Source organism: Polyodon spathula, chromosome 5 (assembly GCF_017654505.1).
Source record: "Polyodon spathula isolate WHYD16114869_AA chromosome 5, ASM1765450v1, whole genome shotgun sequence".
Taxonomy (NCBI): Eukaryota; Metazoa; Chordata; class Actinopteri; order Acipenseriformes; family Polyodontidae; genus Polyodon; species Polyodon spathula.
In genome coordinates this window covers 54,569,436-54,591,272 of record NC_054538.1, presented here as the reverse complement: position 1 = coordinate 54,591,272, position 21,837 = coordinate 54,569,436, and the positions used below count along the sequence as shown (strand labels likewise).

The following is a 21,837-nucleotide window of genomic DNA, read 5'->3' as shown; positions in this document are numbered from 1 at the left end:
TAACAAACCCAATCCTTAAGCAACGTCCAATATCTAGTATTTTTTGACAGAAATACAAATAAACAACCCTGAACAATACAAAGTCTCCAAAGCAATAGGATTGTGCGACAGAACCAAGAAAAATTGCGGGGTAAGTCAGGATTGTTTACAACAAATAGATAATAGGAAGACAATTAAACCAGAAGACAACAACAGAGTTCAAATAGCAGATGCTATTGGATATGCGTGGAATATTATACTTGAGACAGATGTATCAAACATTTGGTGTGCATGAGTTTTAAATAGCCAGCATTTGAACACTTCAAAATGTTTACCACAGTCCATCAGGCAGTCCTTATAAAAAGAAAAAAAAATGTCCATGAAACAACCAACAATACTTTAAAAGTCCCAAAATATTATCCAATCTGTATTGCGAATGTCACTGAAACAGAAAAGTTGAAATACAAAACAAAACAAAAATGAAACTTCTGTGTTGGGTACTCATTAATCCCCAATAAATAAACAAAAAGGATAATACTCCCAAACAGTTGGAACAGCCTAGATAATCCAGCAGCAAAAAATAAGATTCCTCCCCAATGGGGGATCTCACCCAGTTCTTCCTTGGTCCTGTAGAGCTTGGATTTTCCAACCAGGTAAGAAGACAAAAAGTGATGATCATAACTGGATTAGTCACTGTTGTTGCTCTTAGGATCCATATAAACAATTTGAACGATGTGGATAGTTTCAGTTTGGCAGGAGATTAGATAACTGGTTAATTTAAACTGGAAAAATGGCAGATTAGCGAAAATACTGTTTCTAACAACCAAAAGATTATTGCATCCTGATTTCTCCTTTACAGACCAGCAAACTCCCTCTTCAAACACTCTGCATCCACAAAAAAACACACCCAAAAAAGAATCACCCCAGCAAAAAGGAACCAACCTCCCCACCAGGCAGTAATAGTCCTATTTAAAGAGCCACCAATTAAGATACTTAGACTTAATGATACATCAAGCCCAATAGGACCTTTGCCAAGGCAATTAAGGAAAACACCTGAATCTAAATAGAATGTCCATGAGGCAATTAAAGAAAAGATCCTCAGGTAAAACGAGAGAAAGTCCAGTGCAGAGATAAACCCCTACCAAAAGAACAGTAAATTGAAATAGCTTCACCTAACTTTACCTTATGGAATCTGAAAGGCCCAATTTAAAAATGAGAACAAAATTACTTATTTAGCAATTGAACTGAGAATTAAATTAACCTGGCCAGGTATTCTGATACTCAATTAAGAGCAGCAGGCAGCAAATTACTTATGCTGCATTCATGGAGCTAGTGCTACAAGTTAATGAAACAATTAATGTTTACTGCACCACATTTTGTAATTAAACTTTATAGAGTAAATCATACACTAACCGGCTACTGGTCCTACATAAGTTGTGCGAGTTTTATGTGCAACTATTCAGCAACAATCATGGGAATGTAAAAGGATCTCTGTGACTTCACAAAAGGACATGACAGTTGGTTTGATCATCCAGCTCGTCCCTCAACGCAGTTATTGCATGGACTAATGTGTCCAGAGAATATGTTCTTGTGGGAGTATATATTTGTATTTTCAAAATAGGCCGTTTTAATCACGGGGATGTCAAACTGTACAACAGAGCAAGAGTAGTAATAAAATATTTCTTAAAAAAAAAAAAAAACACACAGGCTGCTGAGGCTGTCGTTAGTTTAGACTTGACTGAGGAAAGCGTTCAATAACTCCTAATTATTGACAGCATTTTGCTGCCGTTCACTCTTACAAATAGCAGGTTGACGCTCAGGACCAATAAAAACGTTATGCTAATGAAGTAATCATTAACCTTTCTTTCAATTCGTTACAAACATGCCTTCGTAGACGAAAATCGTTGGGGCTTAAGAACACATCTGAATGATCTCTTATGAATAGCAACTGCCGTTAAATAGGTGGCTATGGACGAAATCCAATCATGTACTCCTGTTTTCTCATTTCGACAGACGTTAACCCTTTATGAATAGACACCTAGGTCTTAATCAGCTGAAGTGAATGGTACCTTATATTTTTTTCTAAGAAGTTTCCAAAAGACTAAAAATATCTTCAAATAGTTTACGAGATATTAACAAATGAAGTAGCAACGATTTACTAAATCCTATATAATCTAGTAAATAAATATACAGTGGTAAAAAAAAATAGCAAAAGCAACAACAGCAATGCAGGTCGCATTATGCTTTACAATAAAATTGGTCAATGTCCTGTACCTTCTGCACGACATAGGTCATTATCTGACTAGAAACTGTTTGTCACAGATTAATACCGAAATACAATGTTTCACCAGCAGGTGTCACACACTGAGGATCAGGCTGCTTTACAAGGCCATCTTCTAAAATGAAATACTACAAATTAAATTAAACAAAATCCAACGGATAACAGTACAACAAATGTGAACCAATGCAAAGAAAATTCACTGTTCAATTTTCCCAATCCTGACCTTAATCAAAAACATACAAATAAACTAATATTTCAAACTGTTTGTGTCTAAAAAGATATTTTTATACACGTTATATATATATATATATATATATATATATATATATATATATATATATATATATATATATATACATACACACACACACACACACACACAAGTACTGTGCAAAAGTTTTAGGCAGGTGTGAAAAAATGCTGTAAAGTAAGAATGCTTTCAAAAATAGACATGTTAATAGTTTATATTTATCAATTAGCAAAATGCAAAGCGAGTGAACAGAAGAAAAATCTACATAAAATCAATATTTGGTGTGACCACCCTTTGCCTTCAAAACAGCATCAATTCTTCTAGGTACATTTGCACACAGTTTTTGAAGGAACTCGGCAGGTAGGTTGGCCCAAACATCTTGGAGAACTAACCACAGTTCTTCTGTGGATTTAGGTAGCCTCAGTTGCTTCTCTCTCGTCATGTAATCCCAGACAGACTTGATGATGTTGAGATCAGGGCTCTGTGGGGGCCATACCATCACTTCCAGGACTCCTTGTTCTTCTTTACGCTGAAGATAGTTCTTAATGACTTTCGCTGTATGTTTGGGGTCGTTGTCATGCTGCAGAATAAATTTGGGGCCAATCGGATGCCTCCCTGATGGTACTGTGTGATTGATAAGTATCTGCCTGTACTCTCAGCATTGAGGAGACCATTAATTCTGACCAAATCCCCAACTCCATTTGCAGAAATGCAGCCCCAAACTTGCAAGGACCTTCCACCATGCTTCACTGTTGCCTGCAGACACTCATTCATGTACCGCTCTACACCCCTTAAGCGAACAAGCTGCTACAGCCAAATATTTCATATTTTGACTCATCAGTCCAGAGCACCTGCTGCCATTTTTCTGCACCCCAGTTCCTGTGTTTTCGTGCATAGTTGAGTCGCTTGGCCTTGTTTCCACGTCGGAGGTATGGCTTTTTGGCCGCAAGTCTTCCATGAAGGCCACTTCTGACCAGACTTCTCCGGACAGTAGATGGGTGTACCAGGGACCCCACTGTTTTCTGCCAATTCTGAGCTGATGGCACTGCTATACATCTTCCGATTGCGAAGGGAAGTAAGCATGATGTGTCTTTCATCTGCTGCAGTAAGTTTCCTTGGCCGACCACTGCGTCTACGGTCCTCAACGTTTCCCGTTTCTTTGTGCTTCTTCAAAAGAGCTTGGACTGCACATCTGGAAACCCTTGTCCGCTTTGAAATTTCTGACTGGGAAAGACCTTGCTGATGCAGTATAACTACCTTGTGAATTGTTACTGTGCTCAGTCTTGCCATGGTGTATGACTTTTGACAGTAAACTGTCTTCAGCAACCTCACCTTGTTAGCTGAACTTGGCTGTTCCTCACCCAGTTTTATTCCTCCTACACAGCTGTTTCTTTTTCAGTTAATGATTGTGTTTCAACTTACATACTGAATTGATGATCATTAGCACCTGTTTGGTATAATTGTTTAATCATACACCTGACTATATGCCTACAAAATCCCTGACTTGTGCAAGTGTACCTAGAAGAATTGATGCTGTTTTGAAGGCAAAGGGTGGTCACACCAAATATGGATTTGATTTAGATTTTTCTTCTGTTCACTCACTTTGCATTTAGTTAATTGATAAATATAATCTATTAACATGTCTATTTTTGAAAGCATTCTTACTTTACAGCATTTTTTCACACCTGCCTAAAACTTTTGCACAGTACTGTGTGTGTGTGTGTGTGTGTGTGTATATATATATATATATATATATATATATATATATATATATATATATATATATATACACACACACACACACACACACACACACACAGTACTAGTCAAGTTTCAGTACACCTAATTGAAATTAGGTTTTTCATGATTATCTATGCTTTTAACTATACAAACACTTAATATTTATTACATTATATGATATACTTATAAGCTGATAATCAAAACGTGACTTGCATTCAAAAATGTAATTTTTAAAATGAAAATGAAAATCTTGTCAATTTCAATGAAATGGTTACCCAAAGCAAGGGGATTTCAGTCTGAAGCCCAAGTCAGTTAAAAGTCTGAAATGTGTATAACACAGTGTTAGAACACTGACCTAAGTATAAAAGTGTCTTTGTTAGATGTTCTCTGAGTTAACTAGCATGTTACCTAATTAACCTTTTATCACCAATTATTGTTAACAGGTGTTCAGGTCTCAGTTCAGCCAGCTAATTTTCAATTGTACCTAACTATCAGCAGACTGCTCAATACAGCGCAAGCATACATGGCTGCTGCACTTGTTACTTCCATCAGCCCTCTTATTTCACTAGCTGGACCACCTATTGATTTTCTGTCCCCAAAGCAGGATTAATACTACTCCATTTAACTGGAATTGGATCATGGCTTTCATAGTTCATGCAAAGGACTATATACATCATGCATCAGCTACTATCAAATCTTATTTGTCAGGAATTCAACACCAATTTTGCTTGATGTTCATTGCTTCTCCAGCTATACTATCAATCCCAGCTGTCCGTCTCCTCCTGCAAGGAATTTCTAAGAGTTCTCCGGCTCTATCTCCTGCTCGCCTGCCTATCTCTATAGACATTCTCGGCAACTTGATTTCAATTCTCCGCCAAGGCTGCTTCTCTCCATTCAATGATTTAACTATGGAAACCGTATGTCTATCAGCATTTTTGGTGTTTTTGAGATGCTCCGAATACAGTTCCTTCTATTTCCATCTTTTCTACTCTAGGTACAGTCATGATTTTACCCGGCAATGCGATTCTGTGAGTTTACAGTACAAATAAATAAACTGTACAGCAACAAATATCAATAAGTTAAAGCATGCTTTTCCTTAAGAAATGGATACATGCATTATGCACTCGAAGGTAGTTTTACATTTTCCTAGTTATTATAAAAAGTAATTAGTCTACTGAAACCATCCACAAATATTTGCTTATATCAGTATTAGCTAATAAAACAAAATTTGGGGTAGCCAACAGTTTGTAAAAAGCCATAAAAACAATGTGATTTATATTTTCCCCAAGACATTTGGCAGCTTTAACTTAAAATAAACATGACAAGAAAGGTTTGTATTTACTGTTTATAAACCACTTCTCTCACGTGATTTTTTTAAAGAACATATTCTGTGGTAGAAAGTTAATCCTTATACAGCAATATTTTCTTTGTGATGCAGTAGCAATATTACGACCTTGGCCAAGCCGAGCGTGCAACGCAATTGTTTTGTTTTTACACATTGCAGACAAAAAATACAAAATGAAATAATAATCACTTGGATATAATTTGGGGATCTTGCACCATTTACAGTTTGCTTCTATCATGTGTACATCCAAAGTTATTAAACTTTAAAGTTGACAGTTGAGCTTTTATTTGAAATACAAACCAGCACTTAGCGATTGTGTCATTCAGTAAATTAAATACTGTAGTTTAAGTGCTGATGTTTGTTTTTAAACACATTATCTTAGCGTTTTTCACATTTCCACATTAAATGTTCCATTATGACTCATTAGTTGGCTAATCTACTAAGTCATTGAGACTGTAAAGAGATATGCAGGGTAAAAACAAGAACACGATTAAGTATCAAAAGAAAATAACATGTTGCTTAAGTAATCCCTGAGTCTTTCTTCTCACACTGTGGTGACAAGTTTGCCCTTGTGTCCTACATTGGATATGAACTGAACAAGACTGACATCATCTTGACTAAAGACACTGTTGGAACACTGAAGTAGGGCAGCAATATGGATCTCTGAAAGAAGGGAAAAGAGAAGGAAACTTTTGAAGTGAGAATTATGAAACTTGGTGGTAAGCGCTCGCAAATTATATTCTATTATTGAATATTAGGAAACTCTCATATTTTGTTATGTGCTGATGCAATTCATTCATCTATCTTGCACTTTATATTTTACCAGATGCTGATGAACTCGCTAAATCAAAAGTGGAGTTGGAGAAACAGCAGATCAAAAATGGTTCCAGAAAAGAAAAATGAAGCTTCGTAACAATGAAAGCTGCCATCCAGATAAAAACAGGAAGCTTGTCAATAAGCCAAAGGTACGATGTTATAGGCTACAAATGTTGTACTTATTTATTTATTTTACCAGAAAATGTACCCGTTGAGACTGAGGCCTCATTTACAAGGGGGTCCTGGAACACACACAAACAAACAGCACATGAATATTTGTGTGGTACAACATTTTTAAAAGATATCAAAAACAATACAATATCTAGGCTAAATGTAGTGCTCAGGTTGTATTGTATTGTATTGATTGTATTCCCTTTCACAGGCAAATGTCATCGCACAGCTCCCTTTGCCGTAACCTGCCAGACCTCATTTTACCTATGCAGCAGTGAAACAACATTGTACCTGCTCACCTGGCAAAGAACTCTATTCTGAAAAAGCTTGCACTGCAGAATGAAAAACAATGGAGAAGCATTTACAGCCTGTAGCGGCAAATTGTACATCTGCACGAAGCAGTCGGATCTCTTACCAAAGTTGTGAAAGAACTCCTTGAACACATGCAGAGTCACTATGAGAATGAACCACTGGAGAAGAGCATGTTGCATACAGTACTTTCTTGCAAGAGGACTCAGTGCATTTCACCCAAGATCCTATTGTAGCTGCCATACAGTGCTTTCGCATATTGCATTACTTAATACCCCTCCCTCACGAGACATAGTATAAGCGTTGATCCGCCTCCACCCATATTGAAAGGGGCAGTATCATTGTAAAGCTCATAATCTCAGCAATGCTAGCAATAACTGCATAAGCAGTTCAGGCACCAGACAAGCTGCAGACTAGAGAAAGACAGCGTGAGAGAGAGAGAGCCTCAACTACTGCACTGCACTGAAGCAGTGCAAACACCTCCTGAACAAGAAAAAAACAAGACTGCATGTCCAAAAAACTGACCCAAATTGATGAATCAATTGATCAAAACTCCTTTTGGGAATTATGGGAAAAAAAAAATGAACACTAAAACAAATTTAAAAGATTTGGCAATCCAAAATGACAATATATGGAAAAACTATCTTGAAATCCTTTATCAAAAAATAGAAAAAAAAAAAATATTCTAAACAAATTTCAATCCTAAAAAAATTTAAAGAACTAGAACAAACGATAATAGATAACCAGTTCCAGTTAGACTCATCAGTAACTATGCAGGAACTAAAGGAGAAACTTCGAGGCCTCAAACCTAAAAAAAAAAAAAAACAATACCAAAATTTAAACTCCTCTCGGATAGCATTAAAGCACCCAACCTAATGGGAGAGGAGGAGCGGACTGCAAATCTAACAGCTAAATATGTATCTGCCTGCCACAACGTAAGAGACAGTGTGTAGACCTGTGTTACAGTCAATGGGGAGGTAGTTGTTCTATTCATAGATGTTTAGTAATGTTGATTTGTTGTATTATAACAGAGAGGGAGGAGGGTTACTATTTAATATACAGGGGGGGGGGGGGGGGGGGGGGGGGGGGGGTACTGTTTAGTATTAAAATATATGTTTTCTTTGTCTTTCTATATTTTATTTAGTTATGCCATGTATGTGCTTTGGCAACACAATTCTATTTTATTGTCATGCCAATAAAGCCAATTTGGAAGAGAGAGAGAGAGAGAGAGAGAGAGAGAGTAATGTGGTCTAACAAAACGATAGTGCCCGTCGATGATGGCTCCACAGTGTGATAGTTGACCGCAACAGGAGTTAACGAAAGTCAGGGTAAAGACGTTCTAAGAAAATAGTCCCAAAAATGTTTTAAATAAAAGCAAAAATGACATACATATAAAGAGAAAAACAAAGACTTTTTACTTAGTAAATCAGTTTTATTTTTTTATTAACTTGTAAGGCTTTATAATCTGGACATTGAATTGAAAAATGAATGGAGCAATTACTGTACAGTACATGTACAATGGAGTCTGAACTGCTTGTTATTTGAGCGTCATTTGAGGTGATAGGGAGTGGATTAGCTGGTGCGGTAGTGACAGGTACAGGATTCACTGCTTGATTGGTTGGATTTGAGTCTTGTTTAGAGGATTCAGCTGAGGATAGTATTGTAGATCAATTGTGTTTTTGCTGAACATTTGCTGTCCAATAGCAGCGAATTGAGCTTTCAGTATGGTGTCCAGACATGATTTCTCTCATCTCTAGACCAACGTCAGATAAGAAGTTGAAAAGATGTTGCTCTCACACATAGTGATTTGTGTATCTTTTGGTGAGATTGACTTTTACATTAATGGTAGCCATTAAATTGCCAAGCGTGTTTTTTCCCAGTGGTAGTTTAGGTAGTTTGTCAAATTCTCAGTTTAGCTGTAAGCAGGACTGTACTTTTTAAAAAGCCGGTATACACACGGATTGATTTTAAATTTGATTCACAGTTGGTGCCGAGATGTTCCAGCAGGCATCTACTATCTATTCGAGTCTGCTACAGCTGCAAGCTGATTGGCTGATGGTACTGAATCGTTTTCTAAATATATTTGTACTGCAGCGTGTCTGGTGTGTAGCGACCTTTGGATTGTCTTTAAAGCTCAGTCTACGTCCTCAGAAAATTCCATGCTGGTTAGAAAAGAAAAAAAAAGCTGAAACATTTTTCCGTTATCACACTGTGGCAGTCGCGCAACAGGCTACAGTGGCTACCACTGTAAACATTAGAGTTATACTAGATGAATGTGAGAAAACCTTTGACTCATACCTGTGTTTTTTCCAGGTTGGCTTCTTCTGCCATCTCCACAGCCTGTTTGACCTGTTGATAGGCGCTGGATTCTCTTTGTTGCATTTCACCCTGATTGCTCCTCTGGGAGGATAATACGGCCATCAGTTCATCTCTTTCTCTAGATTAAATAACACATTGGATAATGTTAAGAGCTAAGGTGTGAAGGTACTGTATCATTTATGTTTTACCCGTAATAGCTTTAAATTGATTGTAAAGTGTTAAAAAAAAAAACAACAACAACAACAATTAACCTTGTAGTGACTGATAAGGACACCAGTAGCATAAATAAGAAAATTATAAATCATTAACTTGTAACAAGAAATACTTTATATAACATTTCATAAAATCTTATCGTTCTTTACGTTGTGTACAATGGTTATTTTGTTGCTGGTTTTTGTTTTCCACACTTTATTTTTTTCACTTTGAAGCTTAAGTGAGTATTTGTACTATTCATGTCCCTTATCATTTGCAAGTAACAGAACCCACCTTACCGCACAGCTTCCTACAGTGATGTATAGCATGAAACTGACTGTAGCAAGAAATAAAGGCACTATCTGAATCAAAGTGAAATAAAACAAAAAGATGCACATAAAAATAAAAGGCTATCTTTAGGGATATTGTTATGGTGCTGAGGTGCTGAAGACTACGTGGTTAGGAGGCTGTGTGGTGCAGTGGTTAAAGATAAGGGTTTGTAGCCAGGAAATCCATGGTTCATACCCTGGCCCATCCACTGACTCACTGTATGACCTTGAGCAAGTCACTTAACCTCCTTGTGCTCAGTCTTTCAAGTGAAACGTTGTAAGTGACTCTGCAGCTGACGCATAGTTCACACACCCTAGTTGCCTTGGATAAAGGTGTCTGCTAAATAAACATTAATACCTTTGATTAACTTCTTATCTCTTCTGAGTTTTCTGTACTGGGGTAAAGAAGCACCAGATGTCCAGTGTTCCTGCTTTTTATTGTAGCCTATTTTGTGATGAAATGTTTACATTACATCAAGTACAGTAAAACAGTATATAAGTGTTATGTATATTCTTCCTATGTGTTTTGTCAATGATAATAAATAATTTCATGTAGTTTTGCATTTGTTTCATACAGTACACATCCAGTATTCAATGTGTATCATTAACTTTGGATTCTATATACTGGAACTTTCTTTCGAAGAATAAGAAAGCTGATGTGCCCTAGAGCAGCGGTAAGCATCCTGATAAAATCCAGGGGTAGTCACCTCCCACCCCTCTTTAAGCCAACCCGTCTGTCTCTACCCCTCTACCATGAAAAATGGATTACCCCAGGATAACCAGGGATAAGTGCTTGATACAATCCTGGAGGTTCAATATATGGAAATCTGCTCACCAATCAGAATGCCAGATTACATAAGATTATATTACTGTGTCGTTATCCTAAATCCAACTATATTATTTACATATAATGATTAGCTTAATGAGTTTAATTAGGTAACAATGATTCTTGAGGGGTTCTGTCATTGCCATAGTAAATTTACAGCGGTGTGTCCTGATGACTATTATTTCAAACAGGCCCGGTCACCTTTCATATGTCACAGACATGACTTTATGGTCATGTTGCCGTTTGCTGTAGGCTCTAAACAAGACAACACTTCACCAAACATGCTTCAACTTAACCATCACACTTTGTATGAGCTCAGAGAAACACAATCAAACCTGTTTAGAACTATGGCTATAGGGCTATTCCATGAAAACATCATACTTATGGCCCTAAAGTGGCATTTATGTACAACATTTTGTCCAATGATTTCTTGCATACCCTGAGAGGTTCTATCTTGTTATTCTACTACCATCAATAACTTTGAATTAAACATGTATACACAACAGCTACTTTGTTTTAGACAAAACCCTGTATGGTGTTTTCACAAAGAGGGCTGCAGTGGGTAACGTCAGACCAGAAACCCAGGAACCAGGAAATAAACAACAGAGGTGGAGTTTGGTGAAGCTGAGCGATTGGTCTCACTCAGGATTTAATGAGCAGACAGACAGAAAATAAAAGGTTTTAACAAAAATAGCACACGGCACGTGAGGCCAAAATAAACAGACAAACAAAAACTGACTAAACAGTGGACTAACAAACAAACACAGTGAGTGAAAACAATGGTTATATATCTTACTTTATAAAGTGCAATTCCCCGTGCTCACATATTATTACTTTTTACTTGCACGTGAAGTGCTGTGCAATCCTTGTGCCTAAATACAAATATACATTTTAAACACTTGTGTTACACAGACCCGTTTATATCTCGTGTACCAATGACTAAACAGCAACATTAACACACAACATACAACACAAAATACACACAGGGGCAGGCACTTTGCCACAGGTGGCTAAAGAAGTACAATAATGCAGAGCCAGCTGTTCATAAACAGCTTATTTTATACTACAAATTGAACTATGACTACTTCCCCAAAAGCCTTGCTACAGATCAGAAACATTTAGATATATTAATGTACTAATTAGAGTAAGTAGCTTCAGAAGTCATTTAAATGTCTTTTTTACATTTCAATTATTATTTTATGGTGTACGCATTCATTGTGAGTGGTTATGGGTTATGTTGCTCCAATGCTGAGTTCTCAGAATCTCCTAGGTGCTGGTCTGAACAACCTTCCTCATTCCATGCTATGTGTTATTTTCAAAATCATCCATGAATTTGTAAAACTCCTGGTTAAACTTTTCTTTTTTTGTCTTGGGAGTCCTTAAGGTCAGCTTCAGATGCTGTCTCAGTTTGGCCTGAGCCTGGATATTGAGGCTTTTGGCATCAGCCTTGTAGGCCTGGCCTTGATCCAACACTGGAGTCTACAGTAATAGGAGGCGACTTTCTTATGATGAACTCACCTTGTTAATCTTTCTATTGCTTGCATATGTACATTTGTATGGGTCTTTGCCAAAACAGCTTCATGTTGGGCACACTTCAAACACAAGCCACCGACACGGATCCCACTGAACATGGCTGCCACTGACTCCTGATGCCTCAGTCTTCCTTTCATTTCTTCACAGTCCTTCTGTGAAATGGCTAAATCTTTTCTAAAGGCAAACACAAATAAAAACAAACAAAAAACATAAAAAAAAAAAAAAAAAAAAAAAAAAAAAAAACTATTGTACATATCACTTATAAAATAAATGGTGCACTTGAGTCTGTGTGGTCCATGAGTAAATCTTGAGGTGATGCTTGAACATTCACAACATTTTATAGCTTCTACCCATCTCAACAACCAAAATGTTAAAGCGCTACTCTACAACATCTTAGCTGGTCTGGATCCAACTATTCCAGACATTGTGAAATATGTATCATGCTAGAATGAATCAGTCACTGCCAAAGTATAACCAAATGCAGATATTTATAATTGCATTGACTGACCAAGCGAAAAACGTTGGAGAATGTATGTAAAAAAAGAAATCAAAAATAGCCTGCAATGCACGAAAATGTATGTGGTCATGTACAATGTAATGTGATTCACTAGACTTGCATGAGAGTTTGTGCAATTTTTCAGCAACAACAATGAGAAAGCAAAGATAATTGACTTCTTAGGATCTCCGTGACTTCGCAAGGCGCCTGGCAGTGGGTGCCCATGCAACTGGGTTGTCCCTCAATGCAGAGGCTGAATTGTTACCGGTGTGTCGAGGAAGACATTCTCCTGGGTGTTCTTGCAAAACATCACCCGAGGTGGGTCATGACAGACAAGCATCAGTGGCCCTAATCACGTAAATTGAGATTTTATGAACATTATAGTGTTAACATAATTTATGCTACTTCTATAGTTTGCAGTGTAAATAAAGCACTGAAACAGTGAATTGTAATAGAAGATATGCACGTTAAACATGGAGTACAGGTATTTTATTATAATGTCTTAACGTGCTAGATAACACCTAGCAGTATACAATAAAAACATTACCTTTGCTGTGTCCTGTGTTGTCCAAACCACAGCAATATATTTTTCAACATTTGTTTTGAAGTTTAGCAGTTGGAAATACACTGATATACTTTTTCTTGAGTAAATTACCAGGAGAAAGTGGATTTCTCTTATGACAAAATCGAGTGTATCCAGTTCAGACTCCCTCTTACAACTATACTGGGGCTATAACTGAAATTAGTCGGAACGGAAAAATAGTACTGTTGCAGGATGATGTATGCTGCGGATAGACTATGATGCTCACTAGACAAATGTTCTTTCTCCCAACGAATGCTCTTCAGTAAAAGTTGAGAAATGCATTTACACTTTGCTTATAACCCATGTCAATATCAAAACAAGTGGAACTGCGTTGAAAAAAATATTTCTGCAAAATATGACATTATTACGACTTTAAATGACAATAGCATTGGACTTGTGCCCTGTGGCTTCTAGGTTACCTGCAATCAGCCTAATGCTGACAGAGATACCAGAGCACAGGGGCTCTTAGAGAGAACGAGAGTCAATGGGGATGTTTTAGCATAAGAATTACACTCATTTGACCTGATCCCTTTCCTCCCACACAAGGACTTAGCTCAACACAAATCAGAAACATAATAGTTTAAGGGCAGGTGAGGCAGGAGAAGGTTGCATGAATGACATTGAGCAATAGAATGCACGTAGGACAGTACTCTTTCACTAAACTCAACTACACCAATCTTACACTAAACAATAAAAACTGGTGGCTGTGTCTATCATATGTCATGTGAAAATTGTTATATAATATATATATATATATATATATATATATATATATATATATATATATATAATATATATATATATATATATATATATATTATTACATGAACACAACATTAACTATATATAAATATATGATATATGTGGACATGTAATTTCTATGTCTGAAGCATCAGGAGTGTTTATATGAATATTCCAATGAAATGATTTTCAAGCAAGGAAATCATCTTGCCAAGTGCACTTGCAGCTCTGAGCCCGGTAATGTTTATTTATTATGGCATTATGAAACCTACCTCAATGACATCACCTACCTACATTATGAAACCTACCTCAATGACATCACCTGCGCTTCTACGGTTTCTGTTTTTGCTTGATAGAGTAGTTTTAACTTCTCCTGAGAGTCAATGGAAAAATGAAATAGAGTTACGGATGCATAACAACAAGTACGGTGCTCACTGTAATTGAATCGATTTTTCAGAAATGCTAGACAGAGCACCAAGATAAGCCTAACCGTTTCTACATGTGGGTAATTCAATGTCATATTAATGCAAATGTATACAAATAGATATTCATTGTATACAATGTATTTGTTCTGTGACAAATATTTGAATATTCAGTGTCAAAATGACCATATTTGCATTCATTCATATAACTGAATTAATAAAAAGAAGGGATCAAAAAGATAAGAAATCCAATTTATAAATGTCTGAAATAAATAACAGACATTGTAGAGCGTTTCTTACCTTTCTTGAATAGGTCTTTTGATGGAGTCCTGGGTGTGACTGTAATATGGTACTAATTACTGTATACTTGTTTTCCAGCTAATTCAAAATGTATGAATATTCATTAAACACATATTTGTTCCGGCTCTATAATGCATACTATAAAAAAGTAAATAAATAAAAATAATAAATAAAAAAAAAAACACACAAAAAAAACTAAATACAAATACAGTAATTTTAGTTTATCACCATAAACAGTACATTTCAGTTTATTAATAAGGGAGTAAAAAGTCTAGAGGTGGTGTACAGTGGCAGCCAAAGCCAGCTATAAAAATAGTCAATGCGATATGCAGTTTCATTAACCTGTTCTGCACCTTCTGCACGCTAGAGAGTGTTATCTGACTACAAACTGGTTTGTCACAGATTACTAATGAATACATTGTTTCAACACCAGGTGTTACACACTGAAGCTCGAGAACAGCAAAAGCGGAAAGCTTGTTACATTGAGTTAAAGTCATTTTTATATTGTACTGTACGATTGCGTTAACAGCTCGAATATGCCAAAGCTAACAGTATATCACGAAGTTAAGCAATGCTTTTGTTGAAGAGATCAATACATGCTGCATATTGCAGCTCAAATGAAAATAGTTATGGTGATGTTATATAAATGAACCATACAGGCTGAGTCAGTGGGTGTTCTGGGGCTACAGCTGCACAGGAAAGAATAAGGGATGAGGAGCATTTTAACATAGGTTGAACAACAGCTGATTTGGCTAAAATGCTGCCTAATAGTAAAAAGTATGTGCTGCTAAAATTTGTATGGACACCAACAGTAAGCAGGGCAAACAAATAAATATCCTGTTTCTCATCTGAGGTTTCATTTCTGTGTGTATTTACACAATCTACAGTAGTTGTAAATGCACGTTCATCATTTATTTTCACTTACTGTGCAGCTGTGTGCATGTTTAAGATGTGGGTGAATGGGTTTGTTGTCAACTACGCATTTCCCAAGGGGTAACCCCTTTGAACTTTTTTTCACATTTTGTTCTGTTAGTGCCTCAGAGTTTCATGCATTTAAATGAGGATTTTTTCCCACTTATCTACATACCTTATTCCACACTGTTAAGGGGAAAAAAGTTTTTATTGAGAAAAAAAATAATATATTAAACAAATACAAAACTGAACGATCATAATTGGATAAGTCTCCACCCCCTGAGTTAATACTTGTGGAAACACATTTGGCAGCAATTACAGCTGAGAGTCTGTTGGGATAGGTCTCTACCAACTTTTCACAACTAGATTTGGCAATATTTGACCATTCTTCTTTACAGAACTGTTCAAGCTCTGTGAAGTTCCTTGGGGAGTGTTGACGGACAGCAATCTTCAAGTCATGCCACAAATTTTCAATTGGATTTAGGTCGGGGCTCTGACTGGGCCACTCAAGGACATTTACCTTTTTGCCACATGGCTACAGAATCTCCCGAGTGTTTTTTGCATCCTTCAAATGGGATTCAAGGTGGGCTTTCTTGAGGAATGCCTTCCTTCTTTTCACCCTACCATACAGGCCAGGGGATAATAAGAAGCTCTAGCGGCAACTGTCTAAGCAATTTAGTAGCAACTATAATGCTTGCGACCAAATCCCACGAGGACTGCCATGCGTAACTCCCCTGCCAATTCAAGCATTCCTATCCAGTCAGTACACTGGTATATGTCACATGACTGTCTGCTCCAGTGAAACAAAGGGTAAAATGGACACTACGACAGTCAAAATATATACATTTATATTGAAGGCTATGGTATTTTTTTTTTTTACAAAGTTACAGACTGGAATTACAAGCTACTGTACTCGTCACAACAAGATAACAAAATGTGTAACTTGATGAGCAATTTATTAAATCAATAACGTTATTTCCCAACCCAGGAAAAAAAAAAAGTCGAATACCACAGTTATTATCACTGACTCAGATTTAAAAATAAAAAAATAATAAATGCACATTTCATTTTTGTTATTTTTCACCTCCCATAGTGTTCAATATTTAACAGAGGGTATAAGGAAGTTTGGATCAGAATCCAATATCATCCCTTACAAAAAAACAATACTGCAGGTAACTACCTGTACCATTGCACTATCCTACTTTGGCACATGTCTACTTGCAGTATACAACTTTGTATATTCTTTTTGTAAATAATGCAACATAGTTCTCAAATATTGGACATTTCTTAGATTGTATCTTACTTCTCTTTTGCATACCTGCATTGCCCCTTGCTAGATATGCACCTCCAGATTCTGACAAATACTTTTAGAAAACCAGGTGCAACTTCTGCTCTGGATCAAAAAGCTATAATGCTCTCCGGTTGCCTGCCTATGAGGATAACTATCAAAAAACTAGTAGAAACTAACTAAAACACAAGTCCGGGAAAAACAAATGGAAATCTGGAAAAAGTATGGAATTTTGATGTTGAAAAAGTGTACAAACTGTGAAATTACCCCATTCCCTACCTGCATGATATTGCAGGGTACTGACGTGATAATTCTTCATTAATAAAATAAAACACGTCCTTATGTGAAATTCAGTTTTTGATACAATGCTGACATTTTTCTTCTTGAAATTGTAGGTTTTCATTGGTTTAATTTGGCTATGCAATAGAACCTGTCATATCCGATCCTGTAAGGTACTGTTCCCTCTATTAAGTGATGGATCTGTGGCATGCCTCATTTGCACATGCTGTTATCAACTGAACGGTAGTGATGGAAACTGATCATTTTATTATGGGTCCAAAACAGTAAATTCAGCTCTTAGCAACAAAATGGATTCAGTTGCAGATGCTGCATTTGGGAATTCAGTTTAACTTTTTACATGTTGTCCCTTCATGTAACAGCCCAGTTTAACCATGTTAAATGAAAGAAAACAAGAAAGCAAGGGATTCATATAATTGCTGTACCGTTAAAAAGCTGAAATAAGATTTTTTTTTCGCTGACCTCCAATGCCAGTTTGTGGGTGTTAAACAGTCAGAGATTGATAAACCCTTGGAATCAATTCAATCGAATATGACAGGCTCTATTTATTTCTTTATGTATACCTGTTGTCTTGTAGAAGGGAACACATAGCAAGATCTGTGCCACTGCCATCTTAAGACTATACAAACTGCTGTACTGTCGATTATCGTTGGACTTTAATGCATTAGTTCAACGCTCTGAGTTTCCATTTTTCCACCTTTCACGCATAAATTAACAATTACAAAATGAACACGACTGGTAATAGTTTGACAGAGAGTAGAATCACTATAGTTTGAAGTGTACAAGTAATGTACAGGTAGTATAAATACACATTTATATTAATAAGGAAGCTACAGATCATTTCAGATTCTTGCTGGATTGATCATCTTCTGTGTGCTTAAAAAAGGGTGTGTTTTATGGGGTATTTACACTTAATACTTTTTATACAGCCTGCTATATTAATTCTAGTACAATAACTATAACTCATCCTGTTTGCACAAGTGTGAAGAATGTTAAATTAGACGATTGCAAAAATGAAACACAAGTTAAAAATAGGATTGGGATGAACAATTCACATAATTTTATTTCAAACAGAGCTAACAATTAAGTGGACCAGAATTAGGCTCAGGCAAGATATAAAGATAAAAACAAAGATAGTTTTGTAATTAACAGCTTTTTCTGAGTTTAATTATGAAACAGAATCAGCTCAATTTGTTTAAAGGGACGTCACCCGATTAAAAATAAAACCCGAAAACTTAAAGCCCTACCTGTGTGTGTTCGCATTTACAACCAGAACCATCAAAAATGATAAAAACTGCCCATGGTAGACCCTCAAACTTCGAGTGCTTAAGTCTGCCTGCCGCAAGTTTGGCACGCAAGTGGAGGTTGTCTGGACTAACGGTTCACAGAGAGATCTGGAATGACCATCTCTCAAGCTACAGGTGTGCGCTCTCGCCGTGGCCAGGATGAAGTACTTCTCTGAAATAACTATGGGACATGGTAAACCAATGTTCTCTTTAAGACCATTGACCAAATCCTATATCCAGCCACCGACAGATCCAACTCCTGTCCATCCTCCTCTCTTACCTGTCATAATTTCGCCTCTTTCTTTTGGAACAAAATCGACAACCTCAATTCTACGCTCTCCCACCACAAATCCAGTGTACTACTTGACCACCATGATGCTCCTCCAGTTGCCCCTCCTGCCCTCTCCTCCTTCTCACCTCTCTCCATTTTTGATGTTTCTGGCTTACTGCTGAAATCAACTACTGCCACATGTCCCCTGGATCCCTGGCCTACTAACCTTGACCATATATGTGCTTCTGATCTTGCTCCCTCCACTATGTACACTCTCAACCTGTCCCTGGACTCTGGCTCGGTTCCTGCTACCCTCAAGCTTGCCAGTTACGCTGGTACTCAAAAAACCCTCCCTTGACCCGGATGACTTATCTAATTTCTGTCCCATCTCCAATCTCCCGAAAAGGCTGTAGCCAGTCAGCTGACAAAACATCTCACGGACAACAATCTGCTTGAGGCCTGGATATGTGCCAACTTTTTTCAACTGAACACTAGCAAATCTGAACTCCTTCTAGTAGGATCTAAAACTCAACTTAGGACTCTCAATATAGCTGCCTTGAACCTCGGAAACTGTCTGCTGCTGCCTTCCCCCACAGCACGAAGCCTTGGTGTACTTCTTGACCGCAACCTCTCCTTTGATACCCACATCTCCTCTGTAATCAGATCTTCCTTCTACCATCTTTGAAACATCTCCAAAGTCCGTCCCTACCTTTCCCTCCCAGATGCGGAGATACTTTGTCATGCCTTTGTCTCCTCTCGACTACTGCAGCTCTCTATATGGTGCTCTCCCGGCAAGCACCATAAACTGACTGCAGCTAGTCCAGAATGCCACTGCCAGGATCCTTACCAGTTGTAAAAAACATGATCAGATCACCCCCCGTCTTGCCCAGCTGCACTGGCTACCTGTAAAGTTCAGGATTATTTTCAAAACTCTCCTGCTCACCTACAATGCCCTTCATCACCAGTCCAGAGTACCTCCTCAACCTGCTGACTCGCTATGTCCCTGCCTGCAAGCTGAGGTCCTCCGACTCTGGCCTGCTTGTTATCCCCAAGCAAAAGTGCACCACACTTGGAAAATGCTTGTTTAGCTTCATGGCTACGACTCTGGAACTATCTCCTAGCTTCTGGTTCCCACCGTCGCTTGCTTTAAATCAACTCTAATACCGCCCTGTTCTCTCTTGCTTCCTATGCTCTTTACGCCTGATATTTGCTATTCGCTGCTGTATTGATGCTACTATTTCATGTATTATGTTACTATCATGTATTATGCACTTTTTTTTTTAATGTATTTCATGTATTATACATTTCTCTGTATTCAAAGTATTATGGATTTTCTTCTTGTTACTGCATCTTGTAAAGTGTTTTGTGATGGTGATCCACTATGAAAAGCGCTATATAAAACAAAGATTGACTGACTGATTGAAAATACTTGTTTTATTTATTTTTAGCAATATGGACCTCTTAACATGGAGCATAACACATTATTTTAAAATTAAATACATTGCATGGTAGGACAGTGTCATATTCATTTCTATTGTTCATTGCGCTGCTAGGAACTGTAACCAAACTATTTTAATAGTGTGTGGATGCATTAAACCCAGATAAACATGAAAACGGTACTTCACCGTGGACGCTTTGAGCTGAATTAATTACTATGGTTCTTAAGACTGACTATGTAGTGTGGACAGGGCCTAAGTCCATGGCGTTCCCTGCTGTTTTGTTTAATACATGTCCTGCTTTCTTTTGCCACCTGGTGGCAGGACTAATGAAGTGTGGCTATTTCAATGATAGTGGAGGGGGGGGGGGGATTGCAAAACTGTGACATCGCACTGCAACAGTGACAGGTTAACAGCTGGCTTTAGCTACCACTGTAATATTAAAGTACAATAAAAAAAAAGAAACAAATAAATACATAAAAATAAATACAAAGTGTGAAATCTCTTAAAACACTGTTTTTTCAGGCGATAGGTGTTAGTTCACTGGTTCACTTTGGCTGCACAGGTTTAGTATGTGGAATTGTACTACTCCAGTGATTCAAAAGAAAAAAGATGCTCAGATGAGAAAGACAGGTAATTAACTGCAGTACAAACCAGTTCCATTTGCCATTTCAGAGCCTCTGTCGGACTGTTGGATGCTGGAGGCTGTGTAGGAGTGGATCGGGGCTGCTGCTGGCTCTGAGAGTGCTGTCTGGTATCCAGAGCTCTGGGGACAGTTCTTCCAGTCAGATAGGGTTCCAGGGCGTTTGTCTGGAATGGAATGCACCGCTCTTCTAATTAATCAGAATCTCTGTTTTCTGAAACATACATAATCACAGTATTCTGTTCTACTGTAGAAAAATATGGTACATTCCTCTGGTGAAATTCAGAGATACTAGCTTTTGTAACTGAAACAAGGTAAAAGCAAAAAACAAACAAACAAATCTACTGATGAACAAAAAACAACTGGGGATGAAAAAAATAAGCCAATGGCTTCAGTTCACCAGAAAGAGTTTTTATTTTATTTTATAAATACCTCATGTAAAGAGTGTCAGTTTGGGCGAGAGGACTGGCTGCACAAACTGTGTGAGATTATACAATAAGAGATACCTTCAGGGTTGCCAGTTTCCACAGAGTCGCTTACAATTTTACCTTGCCGCTTTTTGCTATATTTTGGGCTTCTTTTCATGCCTGGGGTTGCTTACGTTGAAAATGGTTAACACTGCAAAAGTCTGTTCAATTAAATAGCATTCTTATATACAAAAGCAAAACACATTATCTACCAGGTTTTTGTTTTCTCTGTAAGACATAGGGGGTCGATTGCAGCATACCAGAGTTAGTCCACTTGATGGGTCTGACTAGTGGATTAAGCAGGTTTAGTCCACTTGCTTGAACTTAAGTTAGTACACTTGTTAATCTGACTGCAGAGTACCAGAAGATAATCACCACAGGTGGATCATCCGCTAAATCAGACTAAACAAGATCATGATTGCATCATACCAAATCGGACACGAGATGATCCTGTTCAGGAGGACTAACTTAGTACTATGAAGTATAAGACTAGCGTAGTACGCTTGCTTGTCCTATGTTTATACAGCACATTTTAAAACAAAGACAGCTCCACTATTCTCTGAAATGACATCTGAAAAATACTGAAATTTGAATAAGAAAAAGTG

General features: G+C 37.4%; 1 protein-coding gene across 2 annotated transcripts in view; it reads right to left on the bottom strand.

Moving 5' to 3' along the window:
* LOC121316055 (serologically defined colon cancer antigen 8 homolog) overlaps positions 1-21,837 on the bottom strand; it is a 147,626-nt gene that overhangs the window by 119,213 nt on the left and 6,576 nt on the right. For both annotated transcript variants that reach the window (XM_041250775.1, XM_041250774.1), the window contains exons 6-9: positions 20,777-20,932; positions 14,219-14,283; positions 12,076-12,264; positions 9,190-9,328 (exon numbers count right to left, since the gene is read on the bottom strand). In XM_041250775.1, coding sequence (XP_041106709.1) covers positions 9,190-9,328; positions 12,076-12,264; positions 14,219-14,283; positions 20,777-20,932 — 549 coding nt within the window. The remainder of the gene's footprint in view (positions 1-9,189; positions 9,329-12,075; positions 12,265-14,218; positions 14,284-20,776; positions 20,933-21,837) is intronic.